General features: G+C 35.6%; 1 protein-coding gene across 2 annotated transcripts in view; it reads right to left on the bottom strand.

The window, feature by feature from the left end:
* Nucleotides 1-18,330, bottom strand: part of NEK1 (NIMA related kinase 1) — a 48,081-nt gene that overhangs the window by 10,701 nt on the left and 19,050 nt on the right. Inside the window, exons 17-29 of one of the 2 annotated variants that reach the window (XM_065836562.2) lie at nt 14,987-15,089; nt 11,892-11,975; nt 11,228-11,311; nt 8,154-8,231; nt 6,999-7,094; nt 6,252-6,425; nt 4,732-4,797; nt 4,413-4,647; nt 3,135-3,287; nt 2,286-2,474; nt 1,593-1,707; nt 1,299-1,381; nt 102-319 (exon numbers count right to left, since the gene is read on the bottom strand). In XM_065836562.2, coding sequence (XP_065692634.2) covers nt 102-319; nt 1,299-1,381; nt 1,593-1,707; nt 2,286-2,474; nt 3,135-3,287; nt 4,413-4,647; nt 4,732-4,797; nt 6,252-6,425; nt 6,999-7,094; nt 8,154-8,231; nt 11,228-11,311; nt 11,892-11,975; nt 14,987-15,089 — 1,678 coding nt within the window. Of the gene's footprint in view, nt 1-101; nt 320-1,298; nt 1,382-1,592; nt 1,708-2,285; nt 2,475-3,134; nt 3,288-4,412; nt 4,648-4,731; nt 4,798-6,251; nt 6,426-6,998; nt 7,095-8,153; nt 8,232-11,227; nt 11,312-11,891; nt 11,976-14,986; nt 15,090-15,135; nt 18,020-18,330 lie in introns of those variants that run through there. The other variant, XM_065836573.2, reaches the window with a different exon arrangement.

Raw genomic sequence — 18,330 nt, 5'->3', positions numbered from 1 at the left:
CAGTTATGCCATCTGTTCTGGCCTCATTCAGCCTCAATAAGAAAATAAGAATAATATTATTATGGAAAAACAAGTATTCTTTTTTAGTTTTTTAAACTTGCCTTTGGGTCATTCGCATCAAAAAGCCCTGTAGAAAGGCCAATCAACAATGAACTTTTGCCTTTATTTTTTGCTGGCGATATGGAACGTGAGCGAGGTACAAAAGACTCCTCCTGTGAAGACTGAGCTGACAGAACCGGTGAGGCTGTTGGTCCAGCTGTGGGCTGTATTACCCTCTGGAATAAGGGTTCGGGTTGCAGAGAGTCACTGGAACAAGTTTCTGATGTGGTAAAAGAAAGTCTGTTACAAATCTAAATAGATTAAAAACCCCATGCTCTTAAGCAAAAGGCAACTAAAGTGAGTAAAACTAACTCATTTCTGTTGTACAATTAAAACCAGAAATAATACAGAAAATAGATAGCACTGTAAAAGTATTAAATTTATTTGGATTATTTTAGAAAATACATTATAACATTAAACTGGCACATTTTAACTTTCTGAGAATACACCGCCCTCAGCTATAGCCTGTTCTGCTCTCATGCCTTCTAGTTTCTCATTAACCAGTCCAGGCCTGAAATTATAGTGTCATCCCTTTTCATCTGTTGCTTTTTACCTTATACTAGATTTCTGCAAAGCTACCTCAACATAATTCATCCAAACACAGGAAAAAAAAAAAAAAGTTTGCTCAAGCCACCCATAGATAGATGCAAGAGTTTCACCAATGATACTTGACAGTATTGCCAATGTATTTTCTATTCTACTGTAAAATATGCAGACCTTCTGAAGTTACTTCAAAGACCTCCAAGAGCAAGGAATTTTTCTATGCAATAAAACCAAAAGATTATAATTAGCAGCTGCCTAAAACATTTAAGCCAAGCTGCAGCTCAAAATTAATTTGAGATGTCTATAAACAAAGCAAGAGTTATTAAGTAAAATAATCAGATTTCATAACATTTAAAACAGTAGTTTTAAAAGGTCATAACACTCAGAAACTTTCAAGTATCAGTGTGGGCCACTGCCCTGTTTATCTACACATACTCTGGCTTTGCTGTTACAGGTTTTCTTCCCAAGTGGCAAAAATAACATCCACAATTTCTCTTTGTAATCCATCAAAAATTTGCTTTTTAGAAGTATGAACTAAAAAAAGAAACCAAAACCAGAAAACCTGCTTTTCTGGAATTGGTGAAAAACTGAAAATGGATGGATCAAATATTCCATACTGCCAGCTACAATAAACAAAACGAGAGACTTCAGCTGACCTTCTGGAGCTTCCTTTTGTGGCTGCACCTTGTCCGGCACTGGTTTCTGAGAAGCTGCCTCATTTCTTCTATCATGTTGTGCCCTATTATAAAATACCATATCCAGGGGAAACATCATGTAAAGAGAGTCATTAATCTACTGAAGAAGTCACCAAGTGCAATAAAATTAACATGTCAGACAAGCCATAAAGCTTTAGCTAAGCTTAACATATTAGCTGATATATCTAAATCCTACTCAGTTAAAGGCAGTTGTTTGAACAGGAAAGAGAAGGCTAAAAGGAACAGAGTACTTACTCATCCTCCTTCTCTTTTACCCATACTTCATTAACAGTGATGGGAAATTTCTTACTCTGGTGCTTTTTATCATCTTCTGTTTCTTCCAACGTCTCTGTTTCCAAGTCATCAAGCTCTAAAATTAATAAAGTCATACACCCCATTAAAAATTAATCCCAACCAAACAAAAAGACAAGAGAAACTGCAGATCTTAAGATTAGACTTAAATCCTTCAGCTTTAATAGTTTTCTGCATTTTGTAGGGACAACTGAAGTTTTGTAACCCCAGAGGTAAGGTTTGTTTCTGATACAAGAAAAGCATCTTAAAGCTCCAACGAACTATGTGTCCTGAAAACCTCCATAGCATTCATTCCCCTAGACATCAGCAGAGTGCTGGTATCACCTAGGGGAAAAGATTCCATCACAATTGATGGGGAGAAACAAACAGAAAACCCAACAACAACAAAATTGAAGCACTTTACAATTCTACTTGTATTCTAGAGAGTTTTCTATAAGCACACAAAAAAGGTTTCCAGAAATGTCCAACATAGGCTAGTGAATCAAATTACAGCAGGGAGATACCTAACATGGGCCTACCTAAAAGGCATTAATAAAAAACTGCTCATTACTTACCGGAAGATATAAAAGCATAAAGGATCAGTACTTCCCTCATCAAATTGGAAAACGGATTGTAATTATTAATGAAATTACCTACCATTCAGCATAATAGGTTTGCTCTGCACCTGGGTAGGTCCAGCTCTTTGAGATTCTTCTGGTATAGTCATGTCAGACACTGTGACACCAACTGGTACTGAAGACTGAGCTTCAACAGGAGGAAAAGCTTTTTGTTCCTTCTCTTTTACAATTAAGGACTGGTGACCTCCTTCAACAAGTTCTGCAGTACCTAGCACAAAAATTATTTTACTGTTTAAGCAGTGCTTTGACACAGTTTGATAATAAACTACAATGTGACTAAAAAGTAGGTTGAGAATTTTTGTTTTGTTAAAAGAAAACAGAATGAAAAAGTTTGCAAGCTTTCATTGTAACTTACGAAAAGAAAAGCTAGAAATATTAAAACTTGAATTTTACTTGCTACATTATCATAACTACAAGTTTATACTTGGAATAAACATAAGTCCTTTGGTCCTCGGAAAGGATAAAAAGTGGGAGCTGACCAGAAAATAATATCCACTGATACAGTAAGTCACATGCTAACAAGAATGTTATAGGAATTATCTAATACAGAAGTCAGTTGATGACATCCTTTTAAAAAAGACTTGTTTCTATCAGTAAGAAAAGTCCAAAACACCAACAAAATGAAGATACTTCCCTTTCACCACATCTTTCTTAATTTCTTATCACTTCACTGAGTTAGAAATATTTTGGTGTATTCCAGTATCAGCGTTTGCTGAGATTTAGAACTGAGGCAACACCCCACCCAGAAATGGAAAACAAGAGTGAGGGTAAAATACGCTTTTATGACTTCAAAATTATTCTCGATAGACGAACTGGTGATCTGACACTTCCTACACTTGCAGTGCAGATAATTAGCAGCTGTGCTTACCATTTATTACATCTAGCTCCTCGAGTAAGTCGGTTTGCAGCTGCAACTCTGCTTCTCCTAGGATCTTCAGGACAGAATCAGTAGGGCTTTTGCCCCAGACTTTCCTGTGGGGTTCACCAATATCTAACTTAAGTACTTCTCCCAGAGTTTGACCTGTTGAGACACAAACACAATACAGAAATATTCAGAAATTAGAAACTTTCATTCACATTCTATATAATAAACAAAGAAACAACCTCCACAAACCTGAAAACTACAAAGCCAGAACTCATGTCACCTCCCCGCAAGTTAGACAGCCTGAAGACTGTGCTCAAAAGTCTAGAGTTTTTCTTCTGCCAATTCCATTGAATAACAGGAGTTATCCAATGTCACTTAATGTCTGCAACTTAATAGCAGCAGGAGATCTTTCAGTAATTCAAGAACGCCAAAATAAAACAGTATGAGAAATGTTTAAAACTAGCATGAGATGGTCTTGACTTTACCAGAAATGGTAAACTATAAAGTCTCTTGTCCTGCTACTCTTTTACATTTGTTTCTGTTATTTCTCCCTCCAAGGAAAACAGAGGATACAAAGCAACAAAGGAAAACAGAGCAAAAGAAGTTTCTTGATCTTCCAACATTTCGGCTGTGTAAAACTACTGTGCTGTGAAGGAAGTATTTCACATTCTCAATGATTATTTATTTCTACAGTGAAACAGACCCTTAATAACACACACTGAAACCAGGAAAAAGGTCTGCCACCTGAAAGACCAGAGAAGGCAGACTGAAAATTTGAAGATAGGCTTGACATAAAAAGAAAACAGGAAAAAAAACAAACCAAACCCAAAAAACTAAGAAGGCCACAATAAAAGTAACAGATACAAATTGAGAAAACCCTCAGTTTTTAATGTCCTAATAATAACATAAAATGATATCAAAGTTAAATAAGAAACTTTTATCTATCTTAAGTGCTTTTATTCTTTCTGTTAAATAGGTGCCTATTTAAAAGACACTTAAAAAGAAAGCTCAAAGAAAGTAGCCACGCATTTATTTAGGTAACTATTTGTTGAAATTAGGGAATTATTTGTTGAATCTCCTGCATGCCATTTAATTACTCAGCCTGTGCCTTATTCCTTATCCAGAGGAATACAAAACCACCTGTTTTTCAGAAGCAGATGACACACAACTGACAACAAAATGGTAATAATAAAGACTACTGGCTTTATAAAAGCAGACACTACACATGGTAAATTGATTTACTCATGTCATGGTGACAAAAGAAAAAAAAAAAGTACTTACGGTCTGTTCCAGAGAGAGAATCTTCCATTGATAGCTCAGTTAAAGGAACTACCAACTCTGATGGCTCAGGTTCCCATTTTTTGCGATCTCCTAGAAGTGCATGGTCACCTTCTTTTTGTTCCTTACCATCTTCAGACCCAGCTGATTCAGAGGTATTTTTACACTCCTTTTTTCCTTTCTCATCTTCTTGAGCTTTAAGATTTTGATTTAATCTTCTCAGTATTTCTCGTTTATTCTGAAATAAGGGGCAACATGTATCACTTAAACAGTAACTTTCTTAAAATGAAAACTATATCAAATGGAATACGATTTGACATACTTGAATTGCAAAATCTGCCTTTTTGATTTCTTCCTCAGCTTCCTGGATAGCCATTACATTTTCATCCTTTAAGTCCAAGAAGCATGAAATAAAATGCAAAAGAATGTCAGAAAAAGATAATCTTGAGAATATTAATAGACATAATAGGGAAAAATCACATCTAAAACCTTTTCATTGACAGCTGCAGATAGACTGAGACAGAATGTATATTTCTGTTTTTATGGAACCTCCCAGAGACAGAATTTCAAGGGCAGCTTCAGTCTTTGGGCCATTCACTATCTGAAAGTGGTGAGCAAATGATTCAGACTCTGTTTAAGCAAATATGTGAAAGTTCAGAGCATGAAACACGTAGAGATAAAGCTACATATGACCTCTACAGCAAAATGTCATCAAATTCCAATGCTAGAAATGAGTAATTCTATAAGAGAACAGAAAAGTGGCAGGGACAGAGTCAAGGAACACTTGTAAAGAAAAGCAGAAGCAAGAAGCGACAACTTCAGTGATACGTAAAACAGTCAAACTAAAAATTGAAGGCAAAAATGTAGAACTTATAATCCTTGTGTACAAGGCTTATCTTCTGCAGTTGCTCTATGTGCTAATTTGTAGTCAGGTATAGTCACCATCTTGCACTACTGTAAGACAAACTATCCACATGGAAAAAATACTCTAATGATTTAAGTATTTGCCAAAACATGATTTGTTTATTTCTCCAGCTGTCAACTGACATCTTTCAGCATATTTCATTTTACATACACTACTTAGCACTAATATTCCTATAGTCATAGCCTTCAGTGTTGCATACAGCACACTACACTGAAATCTAGAAATAGCTTAGGTAAAACCACAAAAGTTAGCATACAAATTAACACACACTGTGTTAAGAACTCGAATTACACAAACATTCACTAGTATGCTCGATTTCACAATCATTATTTAAATCAAATGGTGGTACTTGAGGTAAATGTGTAAGCATTTACAATATCAGGACCCAGTATAACAGAAAATAGAAATTAGGAAGCCTCTAATAATGTTTTAGACAACAAGAAGAGACAACATTATCAGATTCAAGTCTCTTAAACTTTATATTCTTTGTTATATTCAGTACATACTTTCAAACTCACTGAAATAAGAATTAATATAAAATAGTCTTATTATTCAAAATTTATCTTCTCACACTAGGTTACAGATTCCCTAATTCTCCTCTTCACAGGGTTTATGAAAATGCTGCTATCTTCTTCCACTAATCATCTCTGCCTTGATCAAAATTGAAATTGCAGCCTAAGGTTCATCATAACACCATTTTGTTAAAAACTGACTGATTTTGAGTTTCAGTGTACAGATGTGTTTCAGCAGCTTCCAAGTTTTGGTTTCTTTATACATATTTTTTCCTTTCCCTAGTCAGAAACAAGTATCCTTAACAATTTTTTTCCCTACCTAATCTACACATTCTTCTAAAAATTTTTTTTCAAATCAGTATTTTTTTTCCCCATTTATTTTAGCCTCTTAGCAGAAGTACCTACCACACCCACTTCCTTCAAAGCAGAAGTCATTGAGATGACTGGTGTACTGGGCTTCACTGGAAGTTGTGGCTTAGGAAGAGCTGCTCCAAGCTCCTGTAGTCCATGCACAGGACTGTGTTCTGTAGCTCCCACATGAAAAGGCACATTAGGACTCTTTACCCCTTTCGCTATCAGCTGTAGAGATTCAATTAAAAAAAAAAAAAAAAAAAAATTCGACAAATTAACTTCAAGACTTTGCACATGAAACACAGTATTATCAAACAGGCTCATGTAAATCTTAGAAAAGGACAATAATGCCACACATTTTTATATAAAGTTATTTTTATACAAAAGACAACTGCCAACTGTACATGTGAACTATTTCCAGTTTATCAGCTTCACAACATCCTGCTTTTTGTAGTGATATATGTTACTAGTTGGACTTGTCACTCCATAGCATGCAGAAGCAAAAGCAGATGAAGTACACTTTGGTAAGTTACAGATCATTAATGAAATACTTAAGGTAATCCTAGTGATTCTTAGGTTTGATGTTCTTAAATTCTTGAACCAAATTCTTCATTTCAGTATACCTAAGATTAGGTTACTAATGAGGGAATTCTGACTGACAGATGCTCTCCTCAGTTTCAGAACATAAACTAATTATCTAAGCTTGGAAAAAAAAAAAAAAAAATCACACAATGAGATTTTAACTATACAAAGATATGGCACTACATACTTGGACTGTATGTAACAGATTTATTTTCTTACATGTTCTTCCCAGGCTCTTTTCTCTCTTTCATATGCTTCCTTTCTCTTTCGCTCTAACTGTTCTTTCAGAACTGCAGCTCGGGCATTTGCTTGGGCCTGTAGTAAACAAACAAGCAAAAAAAGGCCAACTTAAAATAATGTAAAGCATTAGTACCTAATTCCATGGAACATTTTAAAAAGAAACATTCTTGGATTACCTCATCTTCCTTCCTCTCACTTACTACTGTATAGACTATGAAGGGAGGACTCCATTGACAATCGAGATCACCACACAAGTATAACAACAGATCTTCTATGTTGAAAATAATGGCAACTCAAAATTTAATTACAGCTCTTGATTTGCACAGTTATATATTTACTGTACATAGTAATGTTAAACAGAGTAATGTAAAATTAGAATATCTACTTGAAATTAGTTTTGAAGCCTAAATGCATTAATTATAAAACATTACATGTTCAGTTTAAGCTTTACATACTTACTCAACATAAACACAAAAAGCTTCAGTTGCTGGTTCACCCCTAGTTTTAAGGGTAGGCATAAGGTTAGCTTGGTTTTACATCGGCTCTTTGAATATGATGGGGAAAAAAAAGCAGAGAACTGAGTAATACTTGCTATTCATCATATGGTAGACACAGTTATTGACAAAAGAACTCCACAGGGAATAAAGTTCCAACCGAATGCTGGATTTCTGCAATCACATTTGCTTTAAATGTACTTCACCACAGGGGTATATTGCCCACTTTCCAATCCATACGTGGTCCATGTCAGCACATGTAAGGAGTCTTGCCTTCTTTTATTCTTCTAACTAAAATAAAGTTGTTGCTATTTAAGGTACCTCTTCCTTTCCCCTTTAGTTTTTAAGGGCTATCTTAGTTATACCAAATTGCCTAAAGAACTAAAGCTAACCTAGAGGAAAATCTCAGAGACAGTAAAAATCCTTGATCCGCTATGTTATGTCACAACACATTTGAAAATTACTGAGATTTGAATAGAGTTGAATAGAGTTGCTACCTCAGTACAGTTAAAGTAAAAAACACTCTTGTGGTGGATGTATGAACAAATTCTTGATAGCCAAATGAAATGTAAGAAACTTCATGAGATATGAAGCAAATCTGAAAACAGCAAGTTTCCATCTCCTCCCTCCCCACAATTACCTTCTGCGCTTCTATCTTTTTGCGTTTCAGTTCTGCTTCCTCACTTGATTCTTGTCCATCAGAACTGGCAGCATCATTCTGCAAAGCAAGAGTCCTCAAAGAATTATTACATAATTAATTAATGCATTGAAAAGCTGAGCAATCTGAGTGACTACTCAGACAATTTAGATCGACTATGACTAACACGAGTCATAACTTTTTAGTGAGGAGTTACCTAGTAAAATTATGTCTACTTGTCAGAACTTTGAGATTTCTGTGTGGTTTTTGTTTATTTGTTTAGGGTTTTTTTGTTTTAAAAGATATTAAGTTTGTACAACCCAGCAAAAAAAGTTATGTGGCTCCTGTTGCAAGGGAAGTGACCTAATGATGCGGGGCTCTCACCCGCCACCCCTCATCACTGTTGCATGCTCTGCAGGTAAAGTATAGGAAAAAAGGTTTGATCCTCTGGAATTCCAGTTTATTCCACTCTATGTGCTCCAAAGAAGATGGAATAGGTGAGGGGAGAAATGCTAACAAGTGAGAATATATGTCTGCCTCTGAAATCTCTTCTTTCCATGGCCTCTGCATATTCCAATTTACAGAACAGACAAGAGTTACATGAAAAAGTTCTGTCAGGAGCCTTTTATTGCTCATCACCAACTTGTGCAGGCCTTTTACTTAAAATAAAACATTTAGAACGCCTATAGTAGGCTTCTTACAGTGTAAGAGCATTACTAGAAATAATGTGGCAAAACACAAGCAAGAATTTTAGATAAATCTTTAAAGAAAATTTAAAAAAATAAGGTCATGCCCAACATGGCTTCAGTCAGGTAACAGTGAAAAAAAAAAAAAAAAAGGATGACTGGAAAGATCACTGAAGACAGAAAAACTTCAGGAGAATAATTTGGTACTTTTCATAGGCAAAGGAATGAATACATATATTCATCAATTGTATATAAAATAGGATACTATGCAGTAGTGACAGAAAATTAACTCCATTTCAGCTGAAACCAGGACAATAAAAATTGTTAATCAACATAAGGAAATAAATGTATCTACAATAAGATTTGGTCTGAGATGGTGTTCCTCTAGAAGTGAACCTCCATGCTAAAGTTTGCATTCACAGGTCATCAAAAAAAAAAAACCCTCTTAAATTTGGTCTCTGAATTCTGACTTAGTTTAGGCCTACTTCCTGGAAATATAATAATCTATTCTCTGTTCCTTTGTAGGTGACATACCTTCTGGGACATCCAACACTACCCCAGGTAAGGTACAGTCACTGGGAAAGGAAGTGTGGTTCCTGACATGCCTCATAACCCATACAGAGAATTAATATCATGGTCACAGCAACAGTACTTTTGCCTTGCAGAAGCAGCCTTGGCTTCTAGAGGAAAGGTTTCTGCTGAGTACCTTTGCTTCTGCAGTTAACTGTGCTGCAGGTAGAGTGCTGGTGCTCCTAACTTTGAAAGGAAGTTTGGCAGTTTCTCTGTGAAAGAACTGAAAAAAACAGTGCAGTATAGAAATGGCTCTGTGCTGGTAACATTTTAGCATTGTCCTGAGTATTCTAAGGATACTCAGGACACACAGATGTCGTAGGGCTGTGCATGGAGAGGATTAGTCTCACTGCAGCGGTTCTGAAGCTTGTCCAAAACAGCAAAGGAGACAGGAGTGAAATTAGAACCAAATGCAATTAAGAGAGCATGGGCTTACAGTGCATCAGCTTAACATTTTATGTGAGTCAGTTCTAGTGATCAGCTTCACTGACCAGGCTCTACAGTAACTCCATAGACTCACAAGACCTCAATTTTCCTGATGTTCCCTATGAAAGACTTAGGAGAATGGTCCATGTTAGTCTCATGCTAGACTCAGCCATTAGCACATCTTATGAAGTTTGCATAGTCTTCTCAGGTAGAAATGTACATAACTTTTGCTCTGAATCATTAATGTTGGATTTAAAAGGGAATCCTCTTCAATGCACTAAAAAAATTTTGCACCTCAGGCAAGAGATTGAATTTGGCTCTCTTGTGTCTCACCTGTGAGATGCAATCAAGGCTAAAGAAAATAAAGAAAACTATTCAAAAGAACTAACAAAAAAACCAACCACCACCAACAAAACCCCCAAACCAACAAAAAACAAAACAAACACAAACAAAACAAAAAACACTACAGCAATGCAAAACTCTGTTTAGGTGGGATGGTGGTCCAAAGCACATGAGTGGTACTGGACATGCCCTTGCCTTACATATCCACTCATTATACATAAGATGCACAAAAGCACTTAACATGGGTGCTTAAAGAAGGGCAGGGGTGGGGGAGGAACATTTCTCTAGTTTTAAATCACAAAGTACAATGAGAATATATAAGCTGGTAATCACTTGTGGAATCCTGAACATTTCCTTAAGACAAATGGACAGGAAGAGGAAGAACACACTGGAGTACAAGATCACACAGTAGGTTAATAAAAAGACAGAAACAAACTCTGGACCATATTTACTACACGGATTGCCTCTCAAATGAAACTTTTTTAAACAAGTAAATGGGTTGCTTCCAAGGGTGCCTTGGATTATTCAACAATAAGAAGTGCTTGTTCTGAATCTACTATCTACTGTTGTATTATGAAAAGATTTTGAAAAGTGATGTTTAAAAAAAATGTATTGATTAAATTGAGCTCATGCCAGGAATTTCTAACTTTAATACACATCTACAGAATGTATGAAAAGAATTGCTTCATATGTATTCTGTGTGAGCATTGTTGAAAAGTGAATTCGGAGAAGTTCCTAACTAAAAGCAAATAAATGCAGACATGCTAGTGCTTGAGAAATGTATATGTCAAATTCAGATGTAACCTTATGTTGTCTTGTTTTTAAAACACTGTTAGTTCACAGGCACTGAAGCTGCACCCCCAGCACTGAAACAAACAAACATATTTTGCATATTCTGGAAAAAGAGAGAAGTACACTAAGTGTGGAACAGAACTAAACGTCAAAAATATATGCCTCTATATACAACTGCCTGTGAGAAAAGTCTTCCTACAGGGATAAAAGAATAAATACTTATGGAAGTTGGCTGGGGGATGTAAGATTTTTCAAACCAACCTTTTCTCCACGAAGTTTTGCTCTAATCTGTTGACGTTCATTAAAGTTTTGTAGTCGGATCTGTCTTAATCTAGCCAAATATTCCTGAGGCAAAGAAAGGAAATAAGCTTCAGTTATAAGGAAACCATCTCCGGTATTGTTAACTTAAAATACATAAGGTTCCACAAAAAAATAAGATGGGTGAGCCCCCTCACCCCCACTATTGCTGTCACCATATTTGCATTTACTGATCTGCAGGAAAACCCTCACCTAATGAAAATAAAGAAAACTGCAATGTATGTTTCCCAGTATTAAGCTTTCATTACAGTTTAGATCACTGAAGGCTTAGGAATCGTTACCTTTATCACAACAGGATTAAGATACAGAGAGTCATATCTATATGTATGCACACTCAAGTATCTCTCTGAAACAGACTGATATAAACAATAATTTCGATGATTTAAAAAACAACAAACAAACAAAAAAAACCCCAAACACACACAACAAAAAAACAACACACCAAAAAACAACCAACACACCCAAACTCTTTGTACAATAAATTATTTCTTAAGAATTTACAGTCCTTTTATTTTGTTACACAGATGGACCATGCAGGGAACTAGGCACAGTCAAGGTCAGCGCTATTTGTGCGATGAGCAAAGTGGTAAACATGCGGTAAGCATACCTCTTCCTCCTTGTTTCTGGATTTCCTTCCTCTTGCAGAAATGGACCTGCCTCCATAGATATCTGCCATGTTTTGCAGTGTACCCTGTTTGCCATTTAATGGTATCAAATTTAAGGTGGCTGGGGCAGTAAAATTATCTGCTTTATCTAATAACTGTTCACTTACAAGAAATCAAATCCATCAATAATCTGCAGTTGTTCTGTAATTAATCAATAACCCCTTTTCCCTTACACTAAACATATGACAGTAGTAACTAAAAATCCAGAGTAGCTAAAGAGAGAATGGAGTTGCCCACTCCCTGTAATTCTGACTTTCTCCTGCTATGTTAGAAAGCCTAAATTCTGATGGGCACGAGTTTTTCTACATCTGGTTTATATACAAATTGTGGCACAGAATTGGCATTTCTGCCATTGTTAAGCCAAGCCTAAAGTAAAAATAGAACCTTAGTATGTTCTTAGATTAAGCTTTTCCACAATTATGACTTTTAAAAAATATACAAGTCGCAAACTCAAAAACCTAATAAAATACTTTGATATACATATTCATTCAAGTAAGCTATGTTAAATGCCTAGTACGTGTGCATTTATAGGGTACAGTCTTGGTTAGTGTGATTTACTCTGAATCCAAAAGGATTCAACGTTTAAGGCAGTTTGATACAAAATAATGCAGAGATCATCTAACTCCAAGTTTCCTGCTTGAATTAAAATCCAAATTATTTCAATTATTTTGTTCATGATATACCATAAGCCTCTGCTGAACAGGCTAAAAATATCTTGCTTTGTTAACTCAACACAGGATCATAGACAGTAAGCATACATGTAATAGTTACATGGACCTTCTGCCTTATAAAATACCAAGGCTTTAGATTTCTCAAGTGTGAGTATAGAGAACCATCAGCAAGTAAATACCCCAGTTAAGTTCTTGATAGGGATGACTGAATCCAAATAGTCTGGCTAAATACTCTCTCAGACTGAGGAAAAAAAATCATCAATAACTCAAGGAAAATAGCAAATTTCTGCATTTCTGCAGTTTAGTGACTGGGGGATCAGAAAACAAATTAAAGGAACCATCCTGTGGATAAGAAGTAGCATACATTCATAGAGACTCCACAATTTCTGGTTTCAGCTTAAGCATTAAGCCCTACAAAACGGAAAGAAATATTTTCGTATTTACCTTTTCAGAAAACATTTGGGTTTATTTTTATCTTTTTTATGCCTGTTCCTGAGTTTTACAACAGCTGACACTATTCAAGTCATCGCATTGTTCTTCATTCTAGCATTCAAGTTTGTTTAGGTATTTTCAAACTGATGGAGATTTATACCTCTGTTCTTAAACAAGAAAGAAACTGGAAGCAGGATTTTTGAGAATTGATTTTCTTTCTGTAGATCACTAACTTTTACTCATCTGCCTACATGAAAGTTATCAAAGACCAGGACTCGAAGTTTTGCAAAGCCACACAACTGTAGTGAAGTAGCAAATCAGGTCAGCAGCTGTCTCAAAGAAGAGACGACTGAACGGATCAACTGAACTACTGAGGCAAACTTCAGACTGTTGCTTTAAAATTAAAATTGACAGCAACTACATTTAACAGAAGCTGGGTAAATTAGTGTGAATCATCTAACATACAACTACTTATATGACAGAGAGATGCATATTAGTTGATGATTCCTACTGATTTTCATCATGGTCTGGACAATAGTCCTGTCCCCATAAAAGAACTACAGCCAGCTAGTCAAATGATTTTCCTGCACAAGTAGAAGGATGCTGCTGAGAACTTCTGCCATCAAAGGTAAATGATAGTACACGAAACTGGAGCCTTGGCTTTGAGTTAGAAGTCCTAAACACCTGGAAGTTACTTTTACAACTGTTCAGTAACCTCCCTGTTTTATTATGGCAGCCAGTCAAAACATTCGGGCTCGGTTGAATACATTAGATAAACCTGAGAAACATTAACCTGAATAGTTGGGTATCATGCATCAATCGATATCACATATTTATATTAATGACAACAAAGTCAAGAACAAAATAGAAGCAGGTACTACTAAGGACTTGTCTAAGAACAAGCAGTCTTAACTAGAATTTTCACTTTTTTCAAAACTATTTACTGGTCTTAGAGGTTTTAAAAAACAGAACCATATTTTTAAAGTGGAAGATTTGTCATTTAAATCATATATACTAATGTAAGGATACTTCACCATCAAAGCAGTGAGTCAAAGTACCTAATAATTGTTTACTGTGAACTGTAAGTGAAATAATCCCAGAAACAAAGACCTGGCTGTACATCATGATCTGATATTCAGCTATAACGCGGGTGATGCTTCTGTAAATCTGCAGATGGTCTTGTCTTACTGCTGTGCCAGCACGGTCAGTTTAATTTCAGCACCTGACAGTGATTTTGTGACTTGGTTGTATAGGAATAGCGTGGAGAAGCATTCAAAATGCAAAACCCTCCACATCACAAATACACATAGTTCAACACACAAAGTCCTAGTGCAAATAAGTAATTTCAAAGATATCTTTACTGCAAAACAAACTTCCTAAAGGAATACTGAATTTAGAACTGCAACACAAAGAACATATTGTGACACTGTCCACTAGTTAACCTCTACAGAGTAAAGGGTTTAGAAACATCAACCTTGACAGAGATAGATGTCCTTATAATACCTTCTCAATAAGCAGAATGTGTTTTTGTAAAACACACTACTGTAACTGATCATTAGCTGTATCAGTTTAACCAAACTTCATTTTAGTTGCAAGCTACTGAATAATACATACAGTTTAATTTTAACCATATCTTTAAAGCTATACAGGAAAAAAGGTAAATGAATGTTCCAAAATTCACTGTATCAAGTTAGACACATGCAAAAAAATATACTTTCCTTCATTAATAAATGTATAGTCATGAGAAGTGTATTGCAAAATTCTGTTAGATTTTAATAAAACCAAGAACAGAATGCAAAAAAAAAACTTACCTACCCCCTTTTTTTAATACTTAAGGAAAATATTTAGCCAGCATTTCATGTTAATGATGCTACTTCAAAGATTCATAAAGCACGCTGAAACAGTAATATACATAGGAAGACCAGATTCCATACCATGTGTCCCTCAGCTCGAGCTTTGTTTTCCATGGCTTCTCTCTTTCGTTGCCAGAATTCTTCCACTTGCTTTGCTCTATCTGCGGCTATCCATCCTTTTTGCCTGAGTAATTGCAACACATCACAAGATGAAAGTCTCCAAAACATGACACTCAAAAAATCCCCACTGCATTTATTCTACTATAACTAGGACACATACAAAAAAAAGTAACTTTATAGGAACAAAGCATCTTCAAAATATGCCTTACATTAGCCAAAATACAAGTGAGACTTCCATAAAATGGAAGAAAATAGGCTCAACTAAGTTAAAAGAACAATTAAAAAAAAAACCCAGACCAAACCACTACGTTGTCCTTCCAGATCCTGGTCATCGAGACAAAAATGAATGTCAAAACACAATCTTAGTGCGTTGATTTCTGAAAATGTCTCAGCTTGCTTCATTATTGTTGTCACTTGTGAAAAAGAGGACTCCTTCAACATTTCCCTTCAGAGATGAGTAAGAACTCATTACGTGAGCTGCTCAGGAAGGTCAATACTGCAGCAGTCTTTCAAGACTGACCTACACTTGGAGTAATAGCTTCTACCACTTAGATAATTGGTATTCTCAGTGTTCTGGCAACAACTTTTGGGGGATTTTTTCTTTTTTAAATGGATTGTGAAGGAATTTTCCTACCTTAGAACTAGCCAGAGCAAGATTTTTTTTTCACATTGTCCACCCCAGATCAGGGACCTGCTTGGGTAGACAAGGTAGTTGTGTTCAAGTTACCCCAACTGAGCATCTAGCAAGTCTCCTAGTACATATACATGATCATTGGCCTCAAGTTGCACCACAGAAGGTTCAGATTGGATATTAGGAAAACTTTCTTAATGGAAAGGGTTTTGAAGCACTGGAACAGGCTGCCCAGGAAAGTCCCTTAGTCAGTCTCCCTGGAGGTGTTTAAGAGACATGCAGATGAAACTCTTAGGGACATGGTTTAGTGCCAGAGTTAAGTTGTGGTTGGACTTGACGATCTAGAGGGTCTCTTCCAACCTAAAAATTCTTCCATTCTATAATTTAGTAGAGGAGCCAGTTTCTGACAAATTGTTTAAAAGTAGACTCAGAGGAAGCTTTCTATTAATACAAACAAACGAGACAAAACACAACACCCAACTGAGAAATAGTGTAAGATAGTCTAACAAATGGCAGAATGATGAGGCAATCTGCTCGCCAAGGTTCCCCTACCCTCAGCTGACTGAGGAATATTGGGAGTCCAGCAACAGAACTTGGAATAAGCTGATAGCAATAACCCATCAAGCTGAGACAGTTAAAGACAGAACCATTTTGCAACATAGGAACTATTGCTAGTAATTAATAAATGAATTAGCACACTTAATTAAACATCTTTGCAACTTGTTTTTTCTCTCCCCTCGCCTCCCCCCCAAGCAACAAGAAAACAAAATATTTCTATATGCTACAATTCATTATGAGGATGACAGAGATAAAATCACTTCGATAAAATAAAACAAACACTCTAGCTAACACCAAACAATTTATAATCTTTGTATACAGATATGAGACCCACTAGGAGATTTTTACTGTAACAGTTCATTACATATGAACTTAATTGGTGGACGGTGAAATCTGTCCAGACCTGTGTCACACAGCTGAAGTTTAGTTTACATTGTTGGAGAGGTGCTTCCCAAGCAAAAAAAAAAAACCCAAAGAACAAACAAACAAACAAAAAAAAATCAAGCCAAAGCAAACCAACCAAAACAAACTTACTTGTCTGAAGCCAATTCACAGGAAAAACTTATTTCAATTACAGTTCATGAAAATAATTATGCCTACTCTAAAGCTGAGTGACTCATTTTGATAAAACATTTCTTCTTGGCTGTATTTCTGGTCAAGAGACAATTTTGAAAGATTGTTGATGTTGATACTTAGCTTTATGTTAGTTCTGGTAGTGTAATCCAAAACATTGTAACTTAAGGACTTCTCAGCTTCTTTAATTTATGCTCTAAATTACCTATGTTTAAGAAAGTTGTGACTATTTAAATGCTTCATTTGAGCTAAACATTCTGAACACTTACCTTTATATTTCACCTCCAGTTGAAAGAATACAGTGTAGGAGAGAAACACTGCTAGGCTAGTTATGATAATAAAATAGCTTCTGGATTATTAATAAAGTACAAATACTTACCACATTTTAAATGCTAAGAAAGAGAACCTGTTTACGGCTAAAGGTACTCCGGTTTATAAACAGAAGAAAAATCTCTAAGTATTTTGAAACTACTACATAGTATTTTCAATGAGTTCTTCCAAGTTCATGTATTTAAGAAATATTGAATCAGTTTCTCTTCATTATCTCTATGTTAATAATTTGCAGTCCTCCACTACAGTTCATCTCAATTTTAACACATTTAAAACACTTTACCCAGATGTAGCCAATATCACTTAATATTGTCAATGTGCGAGGCAGTGTTTCCTAATGTAGGCAAGACCTGGGGATTGTGCCACTTCATGCAAAGCACTGAGAATAAATAGAGGAGGATAGAAATATGCACCTACATCAGCTGGGAAAATACACCTTCCAGTACTGGGTTCTACCAGGAGGAATTTAGCTCATAACAGCCCAAATTACTGTAAGAAAGATAAAATATATCTTGTAGCTTGCAAAATTGTAACAGTGTTATGTTATTGCTGCAAATTTTAAAATAGAAAAAAAAAAACCTACAGAGGCAAAATATATTATTAATACATTGAAACATAAAACTTAATAAAATTAGTTTAGAAGAACAAATGTTTTCTTTGGCCTCTTTCTTTTCCTGACATTAACACCATTTATTTCTTCCTCCATAGGATACATCACAGGATCTGCAGACGTTTAAATAATGCATGAGAAAATTGGTCCCTCTAGGAAAGTTACTTAGTGATGCTCATATACTACACTTCTAGAAGGATATTTTCCCATTTATTGCTCAAAAGTGTGGACACAAATCTTTGGGCAATACAAACAAGTCTGAAGGAGTACAAAGAAGTTTTGAAGAAGTGACCTGAAAGAGTGAAATAATTAAAAAAAAAAAAAAAAAAAATCAGTACTTGTTTACAATCCTTTCATATATAAAACACTCAGTTTATAATAATTGAAAAGAATAAGTGTCACCAAATCAGAAATTGCACACCATTATAACATCTTGATGAGGAAAGCTTCTGGAAGTTTTCCACTGATCAATAAACAGGAGCTAACAATTCTGGAAGCATTCTAGACACTCTCCTATGCTAGAGAGCCAAACACTTAGATGTAGGGAAGGCAGGCACAGAATGAGATGACAGGAGAAGGAAGCATCTAAACACGTAACACAAA

Source organism: Patagioenas fasciata, chromosome 4 (assembly GCF_037038585.1).
Source record: "Patagioenas fasciata isolate bPatFas1 chromosome 4, bPatFas1.hap1, whole genome shotgun sequence".
NCBI classification, from domain to species: domain Eukaryota; kingdom Metazoa; phylum Chordata; class Aves; order Columbiformes; family Columbidae; genus Patagioenas; species Patagioenas fasciata.
This window is presented reverse-complemented; position numbering and strand designations above follow the sequence as displayed.